At 40.9% G+C, this 20,257-nt stretch overlaps 1 protein-coding gene across 3 annotated transcripts in view; it reads left to right on the top strand.

Moving 5' to 3' along the window:
* lrmda (leucine rich melanocyte differentiation associated) overlaps positions 1 to 20,257 on the top strand; it is a 230,090-nt gene that overhangs the window by 178,798 nt on the left and 31,035 nt on the right. For all 3 annotated transcript variants that reach the window (XR_006828286.1, XR_006828287.1, XM_046070142.1), the window contains one exon: positions 13,225 to 13,309. Coding sequence is in view for 1 of the 3 variants with exons in the window: in XM_046070142.1 (XP_045926098.1) it covers positions 13,225 to 13,309 (85 nt within the window). In the remaining 2 variants the exon portion in view is untranslated. The remainder of the gene's footprint in view (positions 1 to 13,224; positions 13,310 to 20,257) is intronic.

Below are 20,257 nucleotides of genomic sequence, written 5' to 3'. Positions count from 1 at the left end.
CAGACGCACACTCACCGGGAAGATAAATGTTTACAGGAAGCATTCACCCTTCGACAGTGCCGTGCTGCGGACGGCAGGGCTGTCAGAGCTTTACCATTTTCAGGCTGTGGCTCATGTTTGCGGCATCTGGCTTTTGACAGCATGTTATATGTTACCGATCACTTTTTTATAAACATATGATTACATTTCCCTAGCTTTGAAATACTTCTGCAGTTTCATAAAAAGATAGTCTTAGTATTAACAAACTCTGACAGTTAGCTGCAAAGGTAAAGGCCATGCAAAAAAATGTTAGCATGTTCCGGTCTCTGAGATTAAATAAATAGCGCCTTTTCTTTTTTTCTTCTCAATGTGCACCACTGATTGGCCTTCCAATGTCTTCCCATGTGTCTTCACACTCAGTAAAACACGTGTGGTTATAATTTTAGTTCCTAAAGGTGAGGTTGTGAATTTGTCACCCTGATAAAGATATAAAGTCCTGCAGTGGTGTTCTCTACCTGACTGTCACGCCTGCCTAAAGTTTATTAGGCCTGAAAATAGCTTTTACTGTAGGTCAGATCTTTACTGAGTAAAGTTGTGGTTTCAGTTTACTCCTGTTGAAAAGGCTCTGCCCAAAGACATAATGCTTAATTGGTTATTGCTTCTCATTATTTAATGCGGCTAACCTCTGTATCTTTTAATTGTAAGCATTGTCATCTCAAATCCTTAAGGCAGGGACTATGTCCCTGCTCTCCATCCAACCTTGAATAAGGTTATTCTTCACTAATAAGACAAGAGATAGTGGGTTTGTGTAATGCAGAGACCGGTTTCCCTCTGTCATTAAGTCATGTGTTTGCTAAAGTGGAATGGTATATTGCTTGGCATAAAACATGGCGTGTCTTCATTTGTCAGGCTTGTAGAGCTGTGAGACAAACGATGTTCAGAGTGTATGTCTGAGGGCCCTCTGAGACCACAGTTGAGTGGCTGCTCACTGGTGCATCTCTCATGCTAATGTCATGGTCTCCCAGTCTATCTGTCACCCCATTACGCTAACATCATTATGCACAGGGGCCTGTCTGTGCTTTTGAAAAGAACAGAATCATTCCTGTCTCATTTTGAAGCAAATTGTTTGGGGAACATTTCTCTCCCCTTTTTTCCAGTGGTAATGGCGGGCCAATCATTTTGCAAGGCTCCAGGTATGCAGATGAATGAATAGCTATTTGAGCTGTTTGATGAAAGGAGTTTTTGTATTATTCATGAGAGGGATGGTGTGTCTGAAAGAGAACGTGTGTGTGTGTGTGTGTGTGTGTGTGTGTGTGTGTGTGTGTGTGTGTGTGTGTGTGCGCGCGCGCGTACATTGACACACAAGTGCAGTTTACATGCATTGTGCAAGCATGCCTGCATCAACCGTTACACACACCCTACACAGTCCTCCTTAAAATTTTTAGATGAACTATATGGATGTAAGCTACGAGGGAGGTCACTGCTTTGCTTTGTGAAATACTCAACTAATGGCTGCTTGGCAAATTAATTATGGTTATGATGGTGGATTTTGAGACCCGCTGTCACTGCCCACCCCTGATTAGCCCCACTGCATGGCATTATTTCAGTCTCTGAGCTGCTCAGTGTTTCTGAGTGGGATCATCCCGCTGTGATCTTTTCCCTCTCTTCACTGGGAATCTTTTCATCTTACCCAGCGCAGGTTCAAATCCAGGTTAAAACCTTTGTCTCAATCTACATCTCTCGGCCCAAGCAAACTGCACAAATTCCAGTCTGTCAGCTCAGCAGATTCCTCGTCCTGGTGTACAAGTCTTCTGCGTGCGTGCCATCCCTCTGTGTGGGAGGTATGCTAGCCATGCACCCACCTGCTAATATAAAAGCTCGGCTAACTGAGAAGACATCCCTGGGTTCCCGTAATTGCCCTGCTGACAGTGCTTTGGCAAGAAAAAAAAAAGCCTTTCTGTGTCATCATTTGCACAACGTTATGAATAGGTTAATAAAATAAAATACTTTAATTATAGCTTAGTTACCATATTGTTAATGGTGCCAGTGTGGCTCAATTGAATAGTTCAGTTTCTACTATTAATTATCTGAAAGTGAACTTGTTTAAATGATATTTTACAGCCCCTTGATAAAATTACCGCTAGAGGCAATGTAATGATAGACAGACAAAGGCCATGCACGAATTATCATAAACTATTAGCTTGTTTCCAAAGGGTTTTATGTTAATCTTTTAGCGCTTAAGTACCCTGCAATTAACATATCAGGAGGAGCTGCCTTCCAGCTAGGCTTGCAAATTGAAGTCCTCAGATAAAAAAGCTATTGAGATGAAACCCTGAAAGAGAAGAGGAGCTATCGCACTGAAGTGTGCTGGAATTTTTACTTGTGTGCTGTTTGTGTGTGCGCGCGTACATTTGTGAGAGAGGGAGAGAGATAGAGAGACTTTAAGAGCACTGAGACAAAGAGTGACTGAAAAAGAGAGCAAGATGCCGTGAGAGTGTCTGTGATCAAGGGTGTATAACAATTCCATTATCTCTCTTGGGTGATGACATGAGATGTCTCTTTCAGGCCTCCTTCCCTTTGTCTAACACTATACAGTGTGTGAGCTATAGGAGGACTGAAATGGCTCTCATTGGCTGCAATGGCGGCATCTGATGGAATGTGTCTACATATCAGGCTAGTGGCTTGATATGTAAATGCAGCGCGCTGAAAAGGCTACAGGGAAATATGGTTCATTGTTAGGTCTTCACAGTCCATGTTCCCTTTTATGCTAAGCACAATTGTATCCACTGAGCGAGCATCTTGTAAACCTCCGTTGCCTTTGGTAGGTTAAACCCACAAAGGAGACCCATGCTTTGGAAGATATGCATGTTTTATAGGATAATTGGCAGCTTTGCTTTGGTCTGCTTTCTTTGTTGTCGACACATAGCAGCTGACATAATTTACATTTACTACAATTAAATTAAAATACCCTTAACACATGTCTTCAGTTCATTTTTTTTTTTGTCCTGCTTACTTACTGTAGAAATTAGAAGAGGGTAATTATATTCCTAGAAGTGCTAGCCTCATTTTATGTGAAGAAAATTTATTATATTTCAATATAGTTTTTTATTTTATTTAATTGTATAAAATTTCTAGTTGTTTTCTAGAATAATTTAGCTAATGGTTGCTTTTTTCTGTTTTTAACCATCTAGTCAGCCTTGCTGTAGAAAGCAATTCACTGTGTATGAGAAAAATGAATTGTTAGACCATTACACAGGGCATTCTGTACATTCTAGTCCACATCAGTCCTAACTCAGTGAAACCATATTGCTCATAGAGTGCTCTGATATTTTCCTCCATCACCTAAAGATAAATGACTCCTCTGAGGCCTTAATCTCATGTTAAAGATTTGTTGGCCTCTAGAAGTCAGGCCTAGCATTGAGATGCCTCGCCTGATTTATATTCACTGGCATGGAAGGGGAGCCAAGTGCACTATCTGCAAAGCAGATGCTGCAGCAGTGCCCTTGTACTAGGCTTTATATTTCACCTGAAATAAAACCTCCAAACAAGGTCATGTCCTCGAACCCTCTCTTCTCTCTTTCTCTCTCTATCTTTCTTTCTCTTTTTTTTGTGACTATTTTCACATTTCCAACAAGCACTCTTAATAGTCTTTCACAGAAATGATAACCTGACAAAATATTATGTCTCCATTCTAATTGAAAAACTTGCACAGGAAATGGCACAGAAGCCTTACCCTACACTGAGAGGTTTTAATTTCTTTCGTGGCTCAATATGAGAGCAGAAAGCTGAGAGAGAAATAAGGAACATAGCCGGCCAAAATTCTGATGTATGCCTTTAAAACCAAATTCTTGTCTGTCAGCCCCTATAATTTATGGGGCGCAGATTACAAAGCTACCGATACAATAAATTAAACTGATGGACAGAATTATGCCCAGTGCTTCCTGCTCTCCCCAATGACGCACACTAACTTAGCACTGCCTGACAATGAGTGTGATTTACCACCCGGGCAAGAGTGGAGAAGGGAAAACATTCACAGACAGAAGCACCCAGGCCTCACTTTGGCCCACAGCCTAGTGAATAAAACCCTGCTTTAATTCACCCACAAACGTGTCGCCATTAAAAGACTAAGAATAGGAATTGCAGATCATAAATACTCTCTGATTTATAAGCTAACAACAAAGAGCATAAGCCCAGCCAAGGAGAGGGAGATTGTTTGACAGAATGTTGTCAAGGAGAGAAAAAGAGAGGAAAAACACACTCATTCTCTCGTTCTCACTCACAGACACTCTTAACTAAATCTGACCAGGGATGTAGCCCAGCCCTATCTCCTGCAGCAGCGTAGGAGCAGATGTGTCTGCTCTCTTCTCAATGTGTGACAGACAGAAAAGATAAACAGAAAAAGAGAGAGAGAGAGGAAGAGACAGAGGGAGGGAGGTAAAGAGAGCAGGAGCTGGCACGGCACTGGCTAATTTATCTCGCTGAGAGACAGATTAAAGAGAGAGGAGAGTGAAACAAAGTTCCACTGGCTTAATCAGCGGACAGCCTGCTAGCAGAAGACATGATAAATCAGAGCAGGCTCAGTCCAGGAGAAAGCCTTTGCTCTGGGAGGGAACGGGAGACATCCTCAGCCAAACAGCAGTATCTTTTTACATGGACTGTTGTGAATAGCGGCTCGTGAACCCACTATGTGTATACTTGCAATCGATACTCATTGCTATTGTTTGAACAAACATTGTTATACAGTAGCCTTCTGCTGTTACTTTGTTCCGACACTGTTATTTTTAGTAGTGGGTGAACAATCCTTGCTAGTGCTGTTGTGTAAACAGGACAAAGGGACATGAAGGGCCTTAAGTTTCTCCTTGGTTTTGCTGTGCAGCCGTGTCTTTCTTTAGCTTCATGTCTGACAGGGGACTAACCTAAGGACCTAACCCAGGAACAGGAAAAGGGGCTTAGATATCCCTGTGTCATTAGTTCACTACGGGGTCACAGCTGGGCCACTCAGAGCATGATTACACCCCTTGATTTATCTGCTTTGGAGCCCAAACACAGATAAATCTCCGAGCTCATCCCGCCGTGGGATCCTCTCTGTCTGATAAACGGCCCAAGCTGAATAAACAACCACCCCCTACCACCACCCTCGCAAATACCCTAACCCCTCATACATATGAATAATTCATTCAGATTGTGAGCTCTGTTAAATGTGTGTATTTTGTATCTTAAATGGCAAAGGTGCTTCTGTGATCTCTATCCAATACTCCTTGCATGTCTTTGATGAAATGCTAGAGAGGCAGAGGTTGGCGGACATTTTGTTTTGTAGTTGTAAACTTTTTTTCTTCACCCCGGCTGTTGTCCTCTGGCATTTTCACATAAATATACTTTATGCAAATAAGGCGCGGGTTAGCCTGCACCACAGCTTCTGTGTAGATATTGGCCCGTCTGCGACTTTATGACAAAGTTTAAAATCATTCATTACAGTGACCCCTGCGGTAAATTCACTTAGTGGAAAATTGCCTCAGCTCTCCTGTTTGGTGTGTTGATGTGATCACGAGTGCATTTTTAACTTAATTAATTGGCCGTTTCTGTTGACAAGAAATTTATGCAGTAATAATTTGCTCAAAATAGATGCAGAGCGCAGGAAATGAGATATCCATCAGGGCGCTTGTGTTCCGCCAGCTGCACCTCGGCTAATATGAAAGTATTTCAGGCTGCTCAGACCCTGCTGTTTGCGCAGTCAAGATTATATATACCCACGATCCATTGCCTGCCTCAGAGGCGCTCATGGAGGTCTATGATAACAAAGACTATGTGATTTATGGCCTGCTGTGAAAGCAGAACTTGATGAGATTAAACAATTTCATAGCACGAGTGTTTCTCAGAGGGCCCTCTGATTTGTGGCAGCAATGCCGACAGTAAATCAGGTTTATATATCTGAAAGCATGCTCAGCAAAGGAGCGCAATTACTGTTTAAGACAGCTACTTTTTATTTAATTTTTTATCCCTGGTTTGTCTCTTTTATTTCTGGCCTGTCACATAGCCACTCACCTTCATAAGTCCTTCTCAGGGAAGGGTTGAAGAAGAGCGGAGGTGGAGAAGCCGAGGAAGGGAGGAGTGGGAGGCACAGTGGCGTGGGCTATCTCTCCTCCACAGCTTAGAGACACAACAACAACAACAACCAGGGGACAACGACGGCCACCGGCAGAACAACACGGGCATCCACAGAGCAGGGGGAAGCGCTCCATTTTTAATGCATTGTTTTCCTGCTGCTCTGTCCCTGTCTGGGTAAATGGAGTAGGCAGAGTGTAATTAGAGAGCTGGGCTTTGCTCTGTGCCATAAAGATGACATGGTGTAATGATACAGCTTACAGGCCCGCAGAGGGTTCTGTCTCGCGACGGAGGATCTGGGTCGTTTGCCTGTGACTTATGATAGGTGTGGAAGATGACAGTGTTATCATTGCGATGTGGATGGGGGAAATTTCTAGCGAAAGGTTGTCAGGGATTGGAGGCGAGGAGAGATGGAGCGGGAGCATATTAATCATCTGTGTTTACAGGTTGTCGTGTGATATTTCCAAATGGAAATAAAGAGGAATCCAATTTTACCAATAGCTTAATTATCATTATGTCTGTTTATAGTGTTGTTTATTTGTCTTGAAATATTTGCTGTTACCAGTTCAAAGGTTTGTTATTTAAAATCACGAGTATGTGCTCCAATATCATCTTTACATGCTTAAAAATATTAGGTGTAAAAAAATATTTTTTATATATTTCATACCGCTGAACATTTTGCATTGAGTTGAGGTCAGTGTTTTTACATTTAGATAACTGTGGTTGTGCTGTATTTACATCATGCACGTCTGCATCTGCACCAATCAACTGATCAGTTTGTGTTTGTGCATGAATGTAAGTGGGCATGTAAGTACATGTGCATTAGTGTTTCATGCACTCAAATATTGTGAGAGGGTGTGTGTGAGCTTTTTGAGTGCATACACACATGCATATTTGTGTGTTTTTGAAATTGTGGTTAAATGTTCTGTGTGTGTGTGTGTGTGTGTGTGTATGTGCGTGTGTATGCCTGTGTCCTTGGGTGAAGATGCATCTGTCTGCATCATCCCATATCTTCCCAGAAAACATCAAGAGATCTCATTATTTCGACATATCTCAGGTTTCTTTTTTCTTCCCGTATGCCTTGAGTCAAAATTAGTTTTCATTCCCTCTGTGATCTTACTGACTGAAGACGGCTCAAAGTAAAGAAAATCGCAGTCTTCATACCTTCGTAGCGAGGCTGAGTCAAACACACACTTCACACAGCCGCAGACTGAGTTAAGCATTGCTAAGTAACCTTCACATTTCACTCGTGTGAAGAGCTAATTTCCTTTAAGTTCACATGTCACTTTTTGTGGCTCTTTTTGTGGGTCCTCTTCAAATGTCTCTCGGTGTCTAATTGCATAGGAAACATTCTAGACAAGCCGGTGTGACAGGCCCGCTCCTAGAGTCTTCAATTATTAAACATCCTACACTCTAGAAAACAGCTCTGACATTAGCTACAGCCCCTAATCAGAACAGAAAGCCTCATGATATGTCACACTCCTTACTTGCTGTGGTTTTGTGTGTGTGTGTGTGTGTGTGTGTGTGTGTAGTTTATCGTATGTAGGAAAGATGAAACTATTTCCTTTCACACCAGTTAAATAAGGCAAAACTCTGACAAAAATGATTTTTGTCACAGGTAGATCAGAACACTCACATTTCCCTTTTTTTATCCTCCTGTTTTAGAGATAAAAGAAATTGTTTGTACTTGTGAAAATATATGAAACAATCAGTAATGTTTTGTGTAAAAGTTTGAATAAGACATTGAACCATTGTTTGAACTAATGTATACAACATTTAGTGATTTTATTTTCGTCTGTGTAACTTTAGAATCCACACCAGTGGAAAGGTCATACTAAACCAAAATAAGAAATAGCCTCAAGCTAATTGTACTGCATACCTGTTTCACCTACACTTTAAATCACCTACAAGACACTCCAAGAAAAGGTCAAATGACTTTAAATTTCAACCTAAAAACAAATTACAGCTGTATTACCATTTATGAGTCATCTCTACGGATGATTAACGTCCAGCAGCGCTCAACCTTTGCCTGTCTGACGCTTAGCTGTACACAAAACGATGATGTTCACTGTTGCTGGTGCACTCCGTGGGCCTCGTGCCCCGAGCGAAACATCTGAACAGTTGCTCTTGTGATCAGTGATCATATGATACATTTACTCAGAGCAAGTTCATTGGAGTAGAACTGGTAAATCATTAAACACACGCTCAGCTGTCTTCCTGCTGAGCAAAAGACTGCTGTTCTACCCACAAGTGCAAGCACCATTACATCAAATGTTCTTCCCCCTGCCATTACCTAAGAAAACAGAATTAATACTGTTCATGCACACAACAGCAATTTAAAACACATCATAATCTTTTCTCTAAACCACATTCATTATGGTCAGATATAAAAAACACAACAATTGAATTAATAAACTATAGTTCTACCTTTCACCATGCCAGTTGTGATTGTTGCTGGTAAAATATGCATTTAAACGTTTTTACCTCAACCAAAACAAGTTTTTTCCTGTTCTGTGTGTGCAGATGTTAGGGGTGGATTCAGTCTCTGGTAGTGAATTAGATCATTTCTCATTTCATCTTTGCCACTACATGCTGTAAGACGCTGCAAGCTGGTGCTACTTACTCATTTTTCATTGTTTATTTCTAAAAGTGCTGTATTGTTCATAACCCCTAACTTCAAGTATGAGACATGAATCATAAAAAATTCTATCGAGTGAAGAAATAAACGTGTCATGCCAGCATTAAATGTTGACTCAAATAAGTTCACAAGTTCTGTCTCCTCTGATCTCTAACATGATCAGAAAGCAGCACCAGTTTACAGAGACAAGACGTGAAAAAAGTTCCATGCACAGACACAAAAGAAATATTTTGATATAGACCCAAAGAGAAAACATATCAAAAGACATTTTTATACATGTCTTTTGCAAGCACAAAAAGCAGAAATGGTGTCAAGAGAAAACAAAACAGAAGGCTTGTTTCTTCCAACAATTGCTTTAAGCTACAAAAATCTCCTTGAGTCCCTAGCCACCCCTCAATGTCAGCCCCCCTCCCGTCACCCTCCCTCCCTCTCTCTTCTTCGTTTCTCTCTTTTCCCCCTTTCCCTCTCCAAGGCAGGACAGGGCCCTCTTTGCACCCTGATAGGTTGCGGGCTGATGCTTAGCAACAACATTCCTGTGCCCTAAGTAGCAGTAAGCCTCTGGCTGAACTCTTTGATGTGGCTGTCAGGCCACATTTATTTCCTTTTAGCACTTTGTCTACTTGTCCAGATGTATAAGGAGATAAAAAGGGCTGGTGTTTACACTGGTCTCCCTCTGTAGCGCGGCTGTAATTAGATTGTATTGCTGGTCAGTATTAAGGAGGGAGGTGAGGTGAGGCTAGGCAAGAACCACCTGTGTCAGGATGAGCTGTTCAGGGTGAGACCTCAGAGCCAGTTGAATGCAGTGTTGTATTACATGGTGCAAAAATAGTTACCTTATGTACTTTTGTACATAACACTGACACCCAACATCTTAATCACATTCCAGTCAAGTAATGTACCGTAATATAACGGCCATCAAGATTTGATATCGATAGCCAAGCTTGCAAAACTTTGTAAACTTTGTTGCAGTCACATCTGAAAAACACCTAGATATTTATCAACATTCGACTCACTTTCTGTATCTCATATTTTCAGGAACCCCACTGTGGTTATGTGCTCTATGTGGCTCTTCTTGTGTTTTGCTTTTCTTGTCTTTCCATCCCTCTCCTGTGTCTCTCTCTCTCTTCCTGCTCCCCTCTCTCATGGTGATACGTTGGAAGTAATAATCACTATTGCCTCTGGGTTTATCAGCATTTATTCGCATAACAACACAGAAAAGGAGAAGACAGACAGCACTGGTGTGATGTATTATCCAGTATGGGAATCATCTTTCATAATGACATCCAACAGAGCTTCTTTTCTGTGCCACCACCCATTTCACTCTCTCTCTCTCTCTGTCTCTCTCTCACTCACTCACACACACATACACACACGCACACACACACACACTTCATTTCTCTCTCCCTTTTTCCACTCCCCTCTGTCCACCCTTTATTATCACAGAATCCATGGTGCTCCCCAGCCTGTAAATTTGTGCCGCATTATCATAAGCTGTGGTGATAACTCACATTGCATAGAGACAATAATGATGTGAACACTCAGCATATGCCCCGGGCCCAGCAAATTAAAACAATGCTCAGCTTGATGAGCAGACTAATCTGGACAGCAGAGACACTGAGAGAGAGGGAGAGAAGAAAAGGGGGTCCGGGAGCGTCTTAAATAGACAACACAGCAGCACCTCCCTCTGTTCAGTGTAGGTACAACTAGAGAAAAGAAGAGAGGGAGACAGGGAGAGAAAGAAAGCAATACAGAAAAGGTGGTAGAAGCATGGATGAAGCGCTTGTTCTGAAAACATGAAAGGGATATGATGTGTGAAAACGAGACGATCACTAGCTTTTATTTTTGTACGTTAGTCGTTTGTATGAATAAGCACTGTGTTCAGCACATATAATTCTGCAATAAATGCAGGAAAGGAAGAACTTGTGTCACTTTATTGTTGGCGCTCCTATCAAGCTTCTAGGAGTAATCATACAGTGTCATGTTTCTGTTCAACATCCCCAGCAATGTATTATCTAGTAGTTTAAAAACAAGAGCTCAATGTCAGTCATTGATTTATCCCTGGGTTTTATTTTGAAATAAAATTTCAGTTGCGTATCACCTGAATTACAACTATTTAGTGTCAACAACTTCCCATGTATATAGTAACGGTTGTAATGTTTTAAAAAAAATAGTTTAATAGCTCGTCTGTATAGCCCATTTGTAAAAAAAATAAATAAATAAAACAGGCATTCAAATAATCTAAGCCATCAGTCCGTCAGCCTTTATAAAGCATTTACCAGAGTGAAATTTCTCCTTCATTTGTTCCACATGCTTTCTCATCATAAGCATTGCTGCTTTCTCATCCTTTGGACAGGCCATTGACTAAAGTGAAAGAGTGTGGTGAGGTACGAAGGAAGGTCTGAGAGGAGAAAAGGGAGGATCAGGACATGGGATAGCTAGCTGATTGATGTTCTGTGGGTGGGATAAAATGGTTGTGCTGGACAAGACGTGAAGTGACAACCACAGATGCTGAATGGGTCAGGTGTTTGATCAGCAGGCATGATACTGAGGAGGTGAAGTGGTGGTGTCATGCATAGCACAGGGACTGGGTGGGTGGTGATACTGAAAGCAAGGTGACTGACGTCCCATAGGACCAAAACTACGGTATGGAGGCAGCTCAAGACTCTATCCAGCATTTAGCTAACCCCAACAGTCATCCCTCTCCTTCTTCACCTCCAACACCCCCCTAACATAGTCGTGGGTGGTGCTGTTAATAATGTGGCAACTAGGAAGATTAATTGTGGGCAAGCAGCAGGATTAGGAGGGGCTCTATGGGGCCAAGCAGGCCAGAAGAGGCCCAGGCCTGTGATCTTTCAAGCAGGCCAGGAAATGAAGCAAGCAGGGCACAACTCAGTGGCTCAGAAGAGCATGGAGGTAGATCAAATAGAGAGGGCTCACAATTCCTGTGTTAATGCCTGAGTTGCTCTGTTAGCTCATTGTAATTGTCATAGACAGACTCTTTTGGTGTTCATTATGACAGCCAATATCAATTATATCCTCGAAACCAAATGGCAAAATGCAAAATCATGGCAATGAAGAGACTTCTCTAGATAGGGTGGTGGTGATCATTTTGGTTCAGGATCTCTCATTGGCCCATTCCAGTGTCCATTTTGCTGGTGCTGCAGTTAAGAAAATATGAAGTATGAATACCTGATTGTTTTTCCTCGAAAGGGATGTGTCAGTTTTTACTGAGTACAGTATGTTCTTATTTTAGGTTGTTTTACTTCTTTTATTACACATTCCATACAGTGTACAAGCAGGGAGTGATCTGTGATATTTCTTTACAGGTTTCAGCCACTCCAGAGGCTGAGAGCAGCAGGTCTGCTGTCAAAACAATATTTTTATTCCAAGCTGTTTCCTTCAAAAGCATGGTACACCAGCATATATGTAGTAAGGTCTCAAAATAGGCACATTATGCCATTTTTCTCTTTGGTGTAATATGAGACACATGCTGGCCAGACCTTAATTCCTTTCAGAGATGCTATCTGAAAGCACATTATGTGATTGTTTTAAATTCACAGTGCTCTATTTGCCGATGAAGAATATGGTTCCATTTAACAGTGCAGACCATTCCATTTCTCAAGGTTATGCATGGGCATGTAGAGGAACAACAATAAAAGTGGGAAAATGCTGCTCCAAACCATCTCTAATATGTATTTGTCAGTTGAGTCGCTTGCAATGATTAAAGGCCCAGTGAATTCCTTCCTGCAGGAAAGGAAAGTATTTCTGCAAAGGCATCAGATATCGCTGTGTCATGATAAACTGCCTGCTCTGCTAGCTAAAAGGCTATGGGAAGGAAGAGGATGTTTTGGACCTTGAAAGTGCACAAAAGAAACAACACAAGAAACTCTTGACCTGTTTGGGAACATGCTCAGAGAATCAGGCCTCTGTTTTCTCTTTGTCTTTAAGCAGCATTTGTCACACTTGTTTCGCCTGATCCTCTGGCTGTGCATACAATCAATAGCTCATTCTGGCTGCGCAGCCAGGAATTTATACATGCATTTAACTCCCATTTCAATTCTATGACATTAAATAACATAGCCTGTTAAACAGAGATTTGCATTTAAAATGAAAATTAGACATAGAGAGGTCATTTCATGCCATTTGTCAGACTACCATCACATAAGCTTGCTACACTTGGCTGTCCAGAGTGAGTGACGTTTACCCTTTAGTTGTCCACTGCAGGAGGTCATGGCTGAGTGAAGGTTAAGACCTCTCCTCCCTAACCAGGTCGTAGACCAGATCATCAAAGCCAGGACTGTAGCTACACAACACGTGAGAAATAATAAAACATGACCTGCCTCATTATGTCATAAAACAGGAGCAGTGTTTCCAACATTTCCTGTAGCAATACCAAAGAATTTATGACACTCGCATACAGTTACACTAATACTTGACATTTTTAAAGTTGTTGAACCTTTTTTCTTCTAGATATTCATTCTATTTGTATGTTTCCTTTCTCCTAGCTAACTAATGAGGCTGGATCTGAGAGTCAACCACTGCCCTACACTCCTCTACCCCGAGGATCCAGAGATGCCAAGAACCACAAAGGTAAGACGAAGACCTTTGGGCTTCACAACCTTTTCAGTCAGTTGGTTTGTACATACATCTGTGCAATTATTCTTCAAAATAAACAAGAAGCAACACAATATATTATCACACATTCAATCAAAACCTATGGATTATGTAAATGTCAGTCATGACCCTAACAGCTACATAGAGTGGGAATATATTGACCTTGAGACTGAGTTGAAGTTCTGATATCCATTCTTATTGATTTCATCTGATCTGTGTGATGTGTTGATAGTGGGAATAAATCTGAGTAATCTAGGTTAACTCTGATTTGAATGTATGCGTGGGAGCACACAACCCATATACAAGACGAGGCATCCTTGATCTGTTGCTACTAGACATTGATTAGGCCTCATATTGACCCAGTGTAGTCAGTTGATGTAATTGTGTAGCAACTTCTTAACATCAAACACTCCACTCAGTAAGAATGCATTTCATCCATGAAAAAAGATATAATGTTCTAAATTAAGTGTGTAAGCCACCTTCTACATTTGTACCTCAGCTTTAGTAAAAAAAAAAAATATCCTGACAATCTGTTTCATTATGCTACATAGTATTTTTTATTATTATACAATACCCATAAGTGAGCATTTTTTTAAATCAATTTGATTGATTGATAGATAGATAAACTTTATTGTTATTTCACTTGGGTATTTACATACGCAGAAGAAACGAAAAGTTTATTCTCATCAGCTGCTATTGTAGTGCATTTAAAAGGACAATAATCAATAACGCAAACCAAAATAATAATAATAATATAAATTTGCTACACACCAAATGTCCATGTATAGCATTTAGTCAAATGTTGTCCTTAAACTACCAACATCTGTTTTTTTGACTATCTTAAGAATCTAATCTTAAGAATCTAATAAAGATGTTACACCATAGATGTCACCACTTTGTAAAAGTAACGTTGTAACTATTTACCATAGTGTTAAAGGCACGAAACAGGTCACCAAATTTCACATTTTACATACTTTCTTGCAAAACAAAAAATATTAGGTACAGTAGTGTTATCTCCATTGTGAATTGTTTGACATCTCAAGTTGGTTTTAATATCCTGAATGTGCACTTTACAGCCAGGCGTCAGTTTGCCTGCCTTAGTTGGCTGTTTAGAGTGGTTAAACCAGAATCAAGTTTACCTGGAGTCAAACTTTTCTTAATAAGCCACACTGTTCTCGAGGTCTTTCCTAAAATAACCCCCCAACCCACGCCACCCATTTATGTTGCCAAGGACAGATCTATGTCATGAAAGCCTGGGCGGTGGCAGCTTTCACCGGATATAAGGACAGGAAGAGGCCGTGCTTTGTCAAAATCAGACCTGGCTAAGAACAGTCCATTTAAAGGTGAGGGGATCTGACACATTAAATATTTTCCCCTCCGTCTAAGATCTGAGCAGCAGTGACAGTCTCCATTTGTTATTTTTATGATGCAGCGCTGCAGTCTTAGATAACACAGCTCTCATCTTCGCCCTTCACCTCCTCTTCATGTCCCTGCCTCCAGCCTCTACCCCAGCTCTTTGTAATGTTTTTTGCTTTTATTTATACTTCTTAAACATACTTGAGTTGTCTTTATATGTTGGTCACAGAAACTCCTGTTTCAAAGAGAACAAAGCGGTGCTACAGACAAAAACAATTTTTCAGACAGTAATTCCAAACAACGGAGCGTTTACTGAGTTAAATTCAGGATATAAACAACAGTGGTGAAACAATATGCTACATGATTTTGTGTAGTTCAGCGCAACACTCGTTTCAATACAGATGGTAAATTAAACAATTTACTACAGGTTTTGTTCAAAATTATACTGTATATCCTGTTTTCTCATCACAGCTCTTTGTTTCTGTTGTCCTGTAAATGACTGCTTTGTTTGTGCTATAATTCTGATGAACCACACTCAGTACATGAGATAAAAAGCACTTTGTTGTATTGAAAATATATTGTATTATGACATTTCACGATATGTAGAATCAAACCATGAATTTTGTTTCTAAGTACACATTATACAGCATGGAACTATGAAGTGGCCTTTTTCAGTGGGGGTACAAAGGAGGCTGCATAGTTTTATCCTGACTCCTGCAGTAGCAGGCAGATTAGCAGCACTTCTGACATCGCCCTGTCGGCTGTACAGAAAGAACCTCCCTTTCCTCCTTTCAAACCCTCTGCACCCACCCCCATCCACCATGTCACCTGTGTGAAAGCCCCAGAGCCTGGGTGCCAGAGGTAATTACAGAAGCTAGGAGCTCCCAGAGGAGGCCAGTGCTGGCAGGTCACTGCCCAGGGAGAAAGGGGTGGAAACCAAGGACAGAACTCCAAGATAAGCTCCTGTCTTGGTTTAGTGGAGGAGTCAACCTGGGGGAGACAGAGCAAAACATGGCAGCGAGGAGAAGAGCAGGAGGCAGAGGAGGGTGGAAAGCGAAAGATGTACTACTGCAGTAGTAAAATCTAAATCAGGATTTCCTCCACCAGATCTGACAGATAGATAGATAGATAGACAGAAAAAGAGGGGAAGTTAAAGCAAAGAAGGAAATACTGTAAGAGGACCAACATTAAATGGTGAAGGACGAGACAAGACTTAAAAATGAGAGAGAGCTAGACAAAAGACAAAGTGAAGGAGGATGGGGGGGGGGGCTCCAGTGGAGTGGAGTGGAGTATATAGTCTGGCAGAGGGGCCTGAGGATCCTCCACTACTGTCACCTTGGCTCTAACTCCCAGTGCTGGTCCGACTGTCAACTCAACTCTAAATCCAACAGTCCAAAATGGAGTCCCAGCCTAAAGTACTGTGTGTCTTCATGAAGACTGGCCTATACCATACTATTAAGCCACAGCCAATGCTATGTTCCGTTCCTGTACCATGATTTATCATTTCAACACGCAAAACAATGTGCTGGGTTATTTATTAGCAGCTTGTCATTTTCTTAGGGTGACACATTTTGAAGTGAGATTCACAAGTTTATTTCATAGATCTAATTATAACTGTGGTTCAGAACAGAAATATGTAAAAACGATGCTTCAGACTTGATTGATATATCCATGTGCACAGAGGAGATTTTAATGAAATACCTTTCATTTCCGCTGTATATTTCAATAAATATACCAGGCATTAGTAACTGCTTTTTTTTCCTTTTTTTTTTTTTTTTTTTACAGGTATCAGATTAAATTTGAGTAGGCCATCCCTCAGTGTTGACAGCAGTAAATGAAAGGGATATCTTTGTACAAGCAGAGTAAACAGACAAGGAAAAATGCCTGAAATACGCCTTACAGTATGTGCCCTGGGCCCTTTTAATATTGTTGTTCTGGGCCTGCTTCCAGCTACTTTGTATGTATGTGTCTTAAATGGTGCACAACTGTTATTAAAGTCCCTGGAGGAAAGCAGCCTTCAAAGCACAAAAAAACCCTCCTTCCTGACGACACCCATGGGGTGTCTCACAGTTGTTTGGCGGTTCACTTTCATTACATGTCGGGGTGATCTGCGCTGTAACTCCTGCTACACTCCCCCTAGCTCCCTCAGCGCCCCCCAAAAAATGGAGCAACGGGAAGAGATCCAAACTAAAGAGTAAACTGTTTTATAGTTGCTGCACAACAAATAAACAAACATCTGGAAGCATTCAGAGCGGCCCATTAGAAGGGCTCTGGGCTTTGCCAAAAAGGGGTAAATGATGAGGAATGGGCTGTCGAAAGGCTGGCGGAGACAGGGGAGAGGCCAGATGACGGAGCTGTGGGTGCTAAGCACTGCCTTTTAGAGCTCAGCTGGGCTCAGAGAGATCTACACCTGCTGCTATCTCCTCCTCCCCTCCTTTCCTCCACCAGACATCTGGATGGGATACATGACTAATGGATGACTAAACTGCTAGTGTTGAAACTTAGCTCTTGTCATAATGAAGGGAAAGGTTGCTGGTATGACTGATGACTTAATGTTTTTGGTTTTTTTGCGCAACAGACTTAGTGAAACAAAAAGTGAGTTTGACGGCTTTAAAAAATGTGAATGTGTCAAAACAGATATACAGTTCCCCAATGTCTGTTCACTGTTTCTTGTATAATAACCAGAGCTGATTATATTATTTATAACTGCATGGATCAGATGCTGTTGTGAATATTAACTTTTCATAAAGTCCTGTTGTTTCAAGTCAACACATGTGCTACTGGTTACGGATTTGTTTGGTAAATTAATTGATACATTACCTCAGACATCTGTTTCTTTACTCCCGAGTGGTTTCCCGTGCTTATCTTGAGTTATTCTGTGCTTTTCTGTTTGATGTCACTCTGTAGTTAGAATGAAAGCTCTCATCTTTCTACTGATAATCTTCCCATCCTGGTTTGGACTGCCTTGGCATGTTCCATGAGTATGGAAATGTCCTGTCTGGAACAGGGTGAGAAAAGACAGAGCACCTTTGACGTTTCCCATTAGACACGTGTACGTGCCCTGGAAGACATTTCACTCAGCCTCGTAATGATTATACCAGCAGGATCGGTCCCCTGATAAACATCACTCTTAAACACAAAGACTTGCGCTGGCCCGCACACAACTAAAACTGGGCACATGGAAAGAACAAAGTGTAAGCTTTTCTTCCACACTGGCCCTGAGTACCATTTCCAGAGCTGCTTTCTGTTCACTTTTTATGATAAACTAAAAACAATGCGTGCGTTCAACATCCAGAAAGGACAGATGATGATCTATTGTCACAGAGAATGATATACACAGATCTCACTGCCAGCTATACAACATGAGCTTGTGTTGAGTGAGCCCATGCACATTACTCCACAAGGTGAATTGACAAAGTAAAGACATGGCCTTATTCCCGGGTGCTGAGTTCTTAAAACTGTTTCCCAAGCGCTCGTCACTGCATGAAGGCTTTATTTCTTTGCAGTATTTGCCAGTTTGTGAGCTGATGAAGTGTCTTAAGATTAGTTTCTAATGACCCGGTGCAAGCTTTTCCTCCACATAGAGCCACAAAAATTAAAACCACAAAAGATGGTCTCATTTGTTTGTATGAACATACAAACTCGCCGCCACAGGCACTACTTAGATATCTTGCCAATATTTAAAAGCAATAAACTGCAGTGGTGGAAAGTGACAAAGTACGTTACTTTATACTTCTACTCCGTTGCATTTGTTTAACAGCTGTAGTTACTAGTTACTTTTCAGATAAACATTTTACATTTAAATAATCAGCCTTGTTCTACATCTAAATACCCCAAAATTTGAGAATTATATGCCATTAAAATATATGATTAGTATAGCACTGTATGGTGCCAGTCTGAATTCTTTTGATACTTTAAGTAGGTCTGCATTTTGCTGATTATACTTGTGTACTTTCACTTAAGTAAAGAATTATTTTTAAGAAAGCATTGCTTGCTTTATGTATTATACACACTGATCCCTGCTCAGTTGTTTCACCTTTTTTGGAAAAGTAAGTTAGAGAAAATGAGAAAAACAAAGAAAGAAATGAAAAATAGAGAAAATGAGATGTGGTAAAATGATTTTTTTTAAAAAACATTTTAAAGTGGGTCATTAGTTTTCTACACTTTCAGATCTTAAGTGTTTTTGTCCCTTAATGTCTAAGTATGTACATATAATATTGTTTTAGTGTGTGTGTGTGTGTGTGTGTGTGCACGAGCAGGCACTTCCATTTGTGGTGTGTATGATCTACTCAAAGAGACACAAAATGGACATTAATTGCTATACCTGTTCCGTTGTACATTTTTCTAACCCAGACTTGTATTGAATGAACAAGAATCTGAACATTCAGTCACATCAATCTCTTCTTTGGGAGAGGGGTGGGGGGAGCTCCTGCTGCATATCAAAGCACATCATAGTAGTATATGCTCCCCGTGTATGAGGACAGGCTCCATTTCCTTTATGTGAGTCAGATGATGTGATATTATTTCTCCCAGGAGTAGATTGGCTCAGCAACATGAATATCCATTAAAGCCGGCCTATGGAGATGGATGAGGGGAGAGGGGACAAGGCAAACTGGGCCTGCAATCCTTCACTACGACTTCACATAATATTGCACTGTCCACATCCAAAGTGATGAGAGCTCTTTTTTGGAGGCAGGCCTGTCCTTGTTATTACTGGCCCTGGAAATCACCTCTACGTTTTCTCCTTCAGAAGCCTGCTAGATTAAAATGCCAGGATAACCTCCTCAACTTCCATGACAGGCTTAACTGCCGAACTCTGACGTGCCAGCTCTAAACTGCTTTGAGAAAGCTGCCTTCCACCAAGTGTCATTATGTCTCCGTTATCGGATGGCACTCCTCTCACAGTGTGTGAATAATTCTGTTTGTGCTCAGTTTGGGGAAATGTCAGTGACACTATTGTTTTTAACTTGCTGTTTGATGTAGCGGAGAGAGTCTCCTGAGTGCCTTGAGTTCTTAAACTGATGTTGGATGTATACACAAAAACTTAAAGTGAAAAGATGGTGACTGGCAGCTTCTGAGCTTTTCCAAGATATTTGTTAGTTCTTCTTACCAGTGCTATAAACCTAAATATTTTCTCACTGTGATATCCTGCCTTAATAAGGCAACTTTAAAGTATGCTGGAATTGTTTTGACTGAAGTGATCTAAGCGGTTTCATTATGATGCCACAAAGAGTTCACAAATCATAGTTGACATTTTCTATCTAAATGTTCTGAATCTAAAGTCAATGTACAAATGAATCTGATAGTTCAGTTTTATTAGAACACCTATTTTACTTTATAATGAACATTAAGCATTTTAAACACTGAGCCTGAAAACACATGATCATACTTTTGAACTACTCCATCCATTACCATTGAAATATGATGATTACAAATTTGAACCATTTTCTCAGCAGCAAGAAAATATGTAGCCTTCTAAATCTATGCCGTCCATGACCATTGCAGACAAACCTTTATTTATTTGATACAAACCCTAATGGACTCCCCCTCTAAAACTTGCTCAGGCAC

The sequence above is a fragment of the Micropterus dolomieu genome, linkage group LG15 (assembly GCF_021292245.1).
Source record: "Micropterus dolomieu isolate WLL.071019.BEF.003 ecotype Adirondacks linkage group LG15, ASM2129224v1, whole genome shotgun sequence".
Lineage (NCBI taxonomy): Eukaryota > Metazoa > Chordata > Actinopteri > Centrarchiformes > Centrarchidae > Micropterus > Micropterus dolomieu.
Note: the sequence above shows the minus strand (reverse complement) of the source record. Positions and strands in the feature narration are given on the sequence as shown.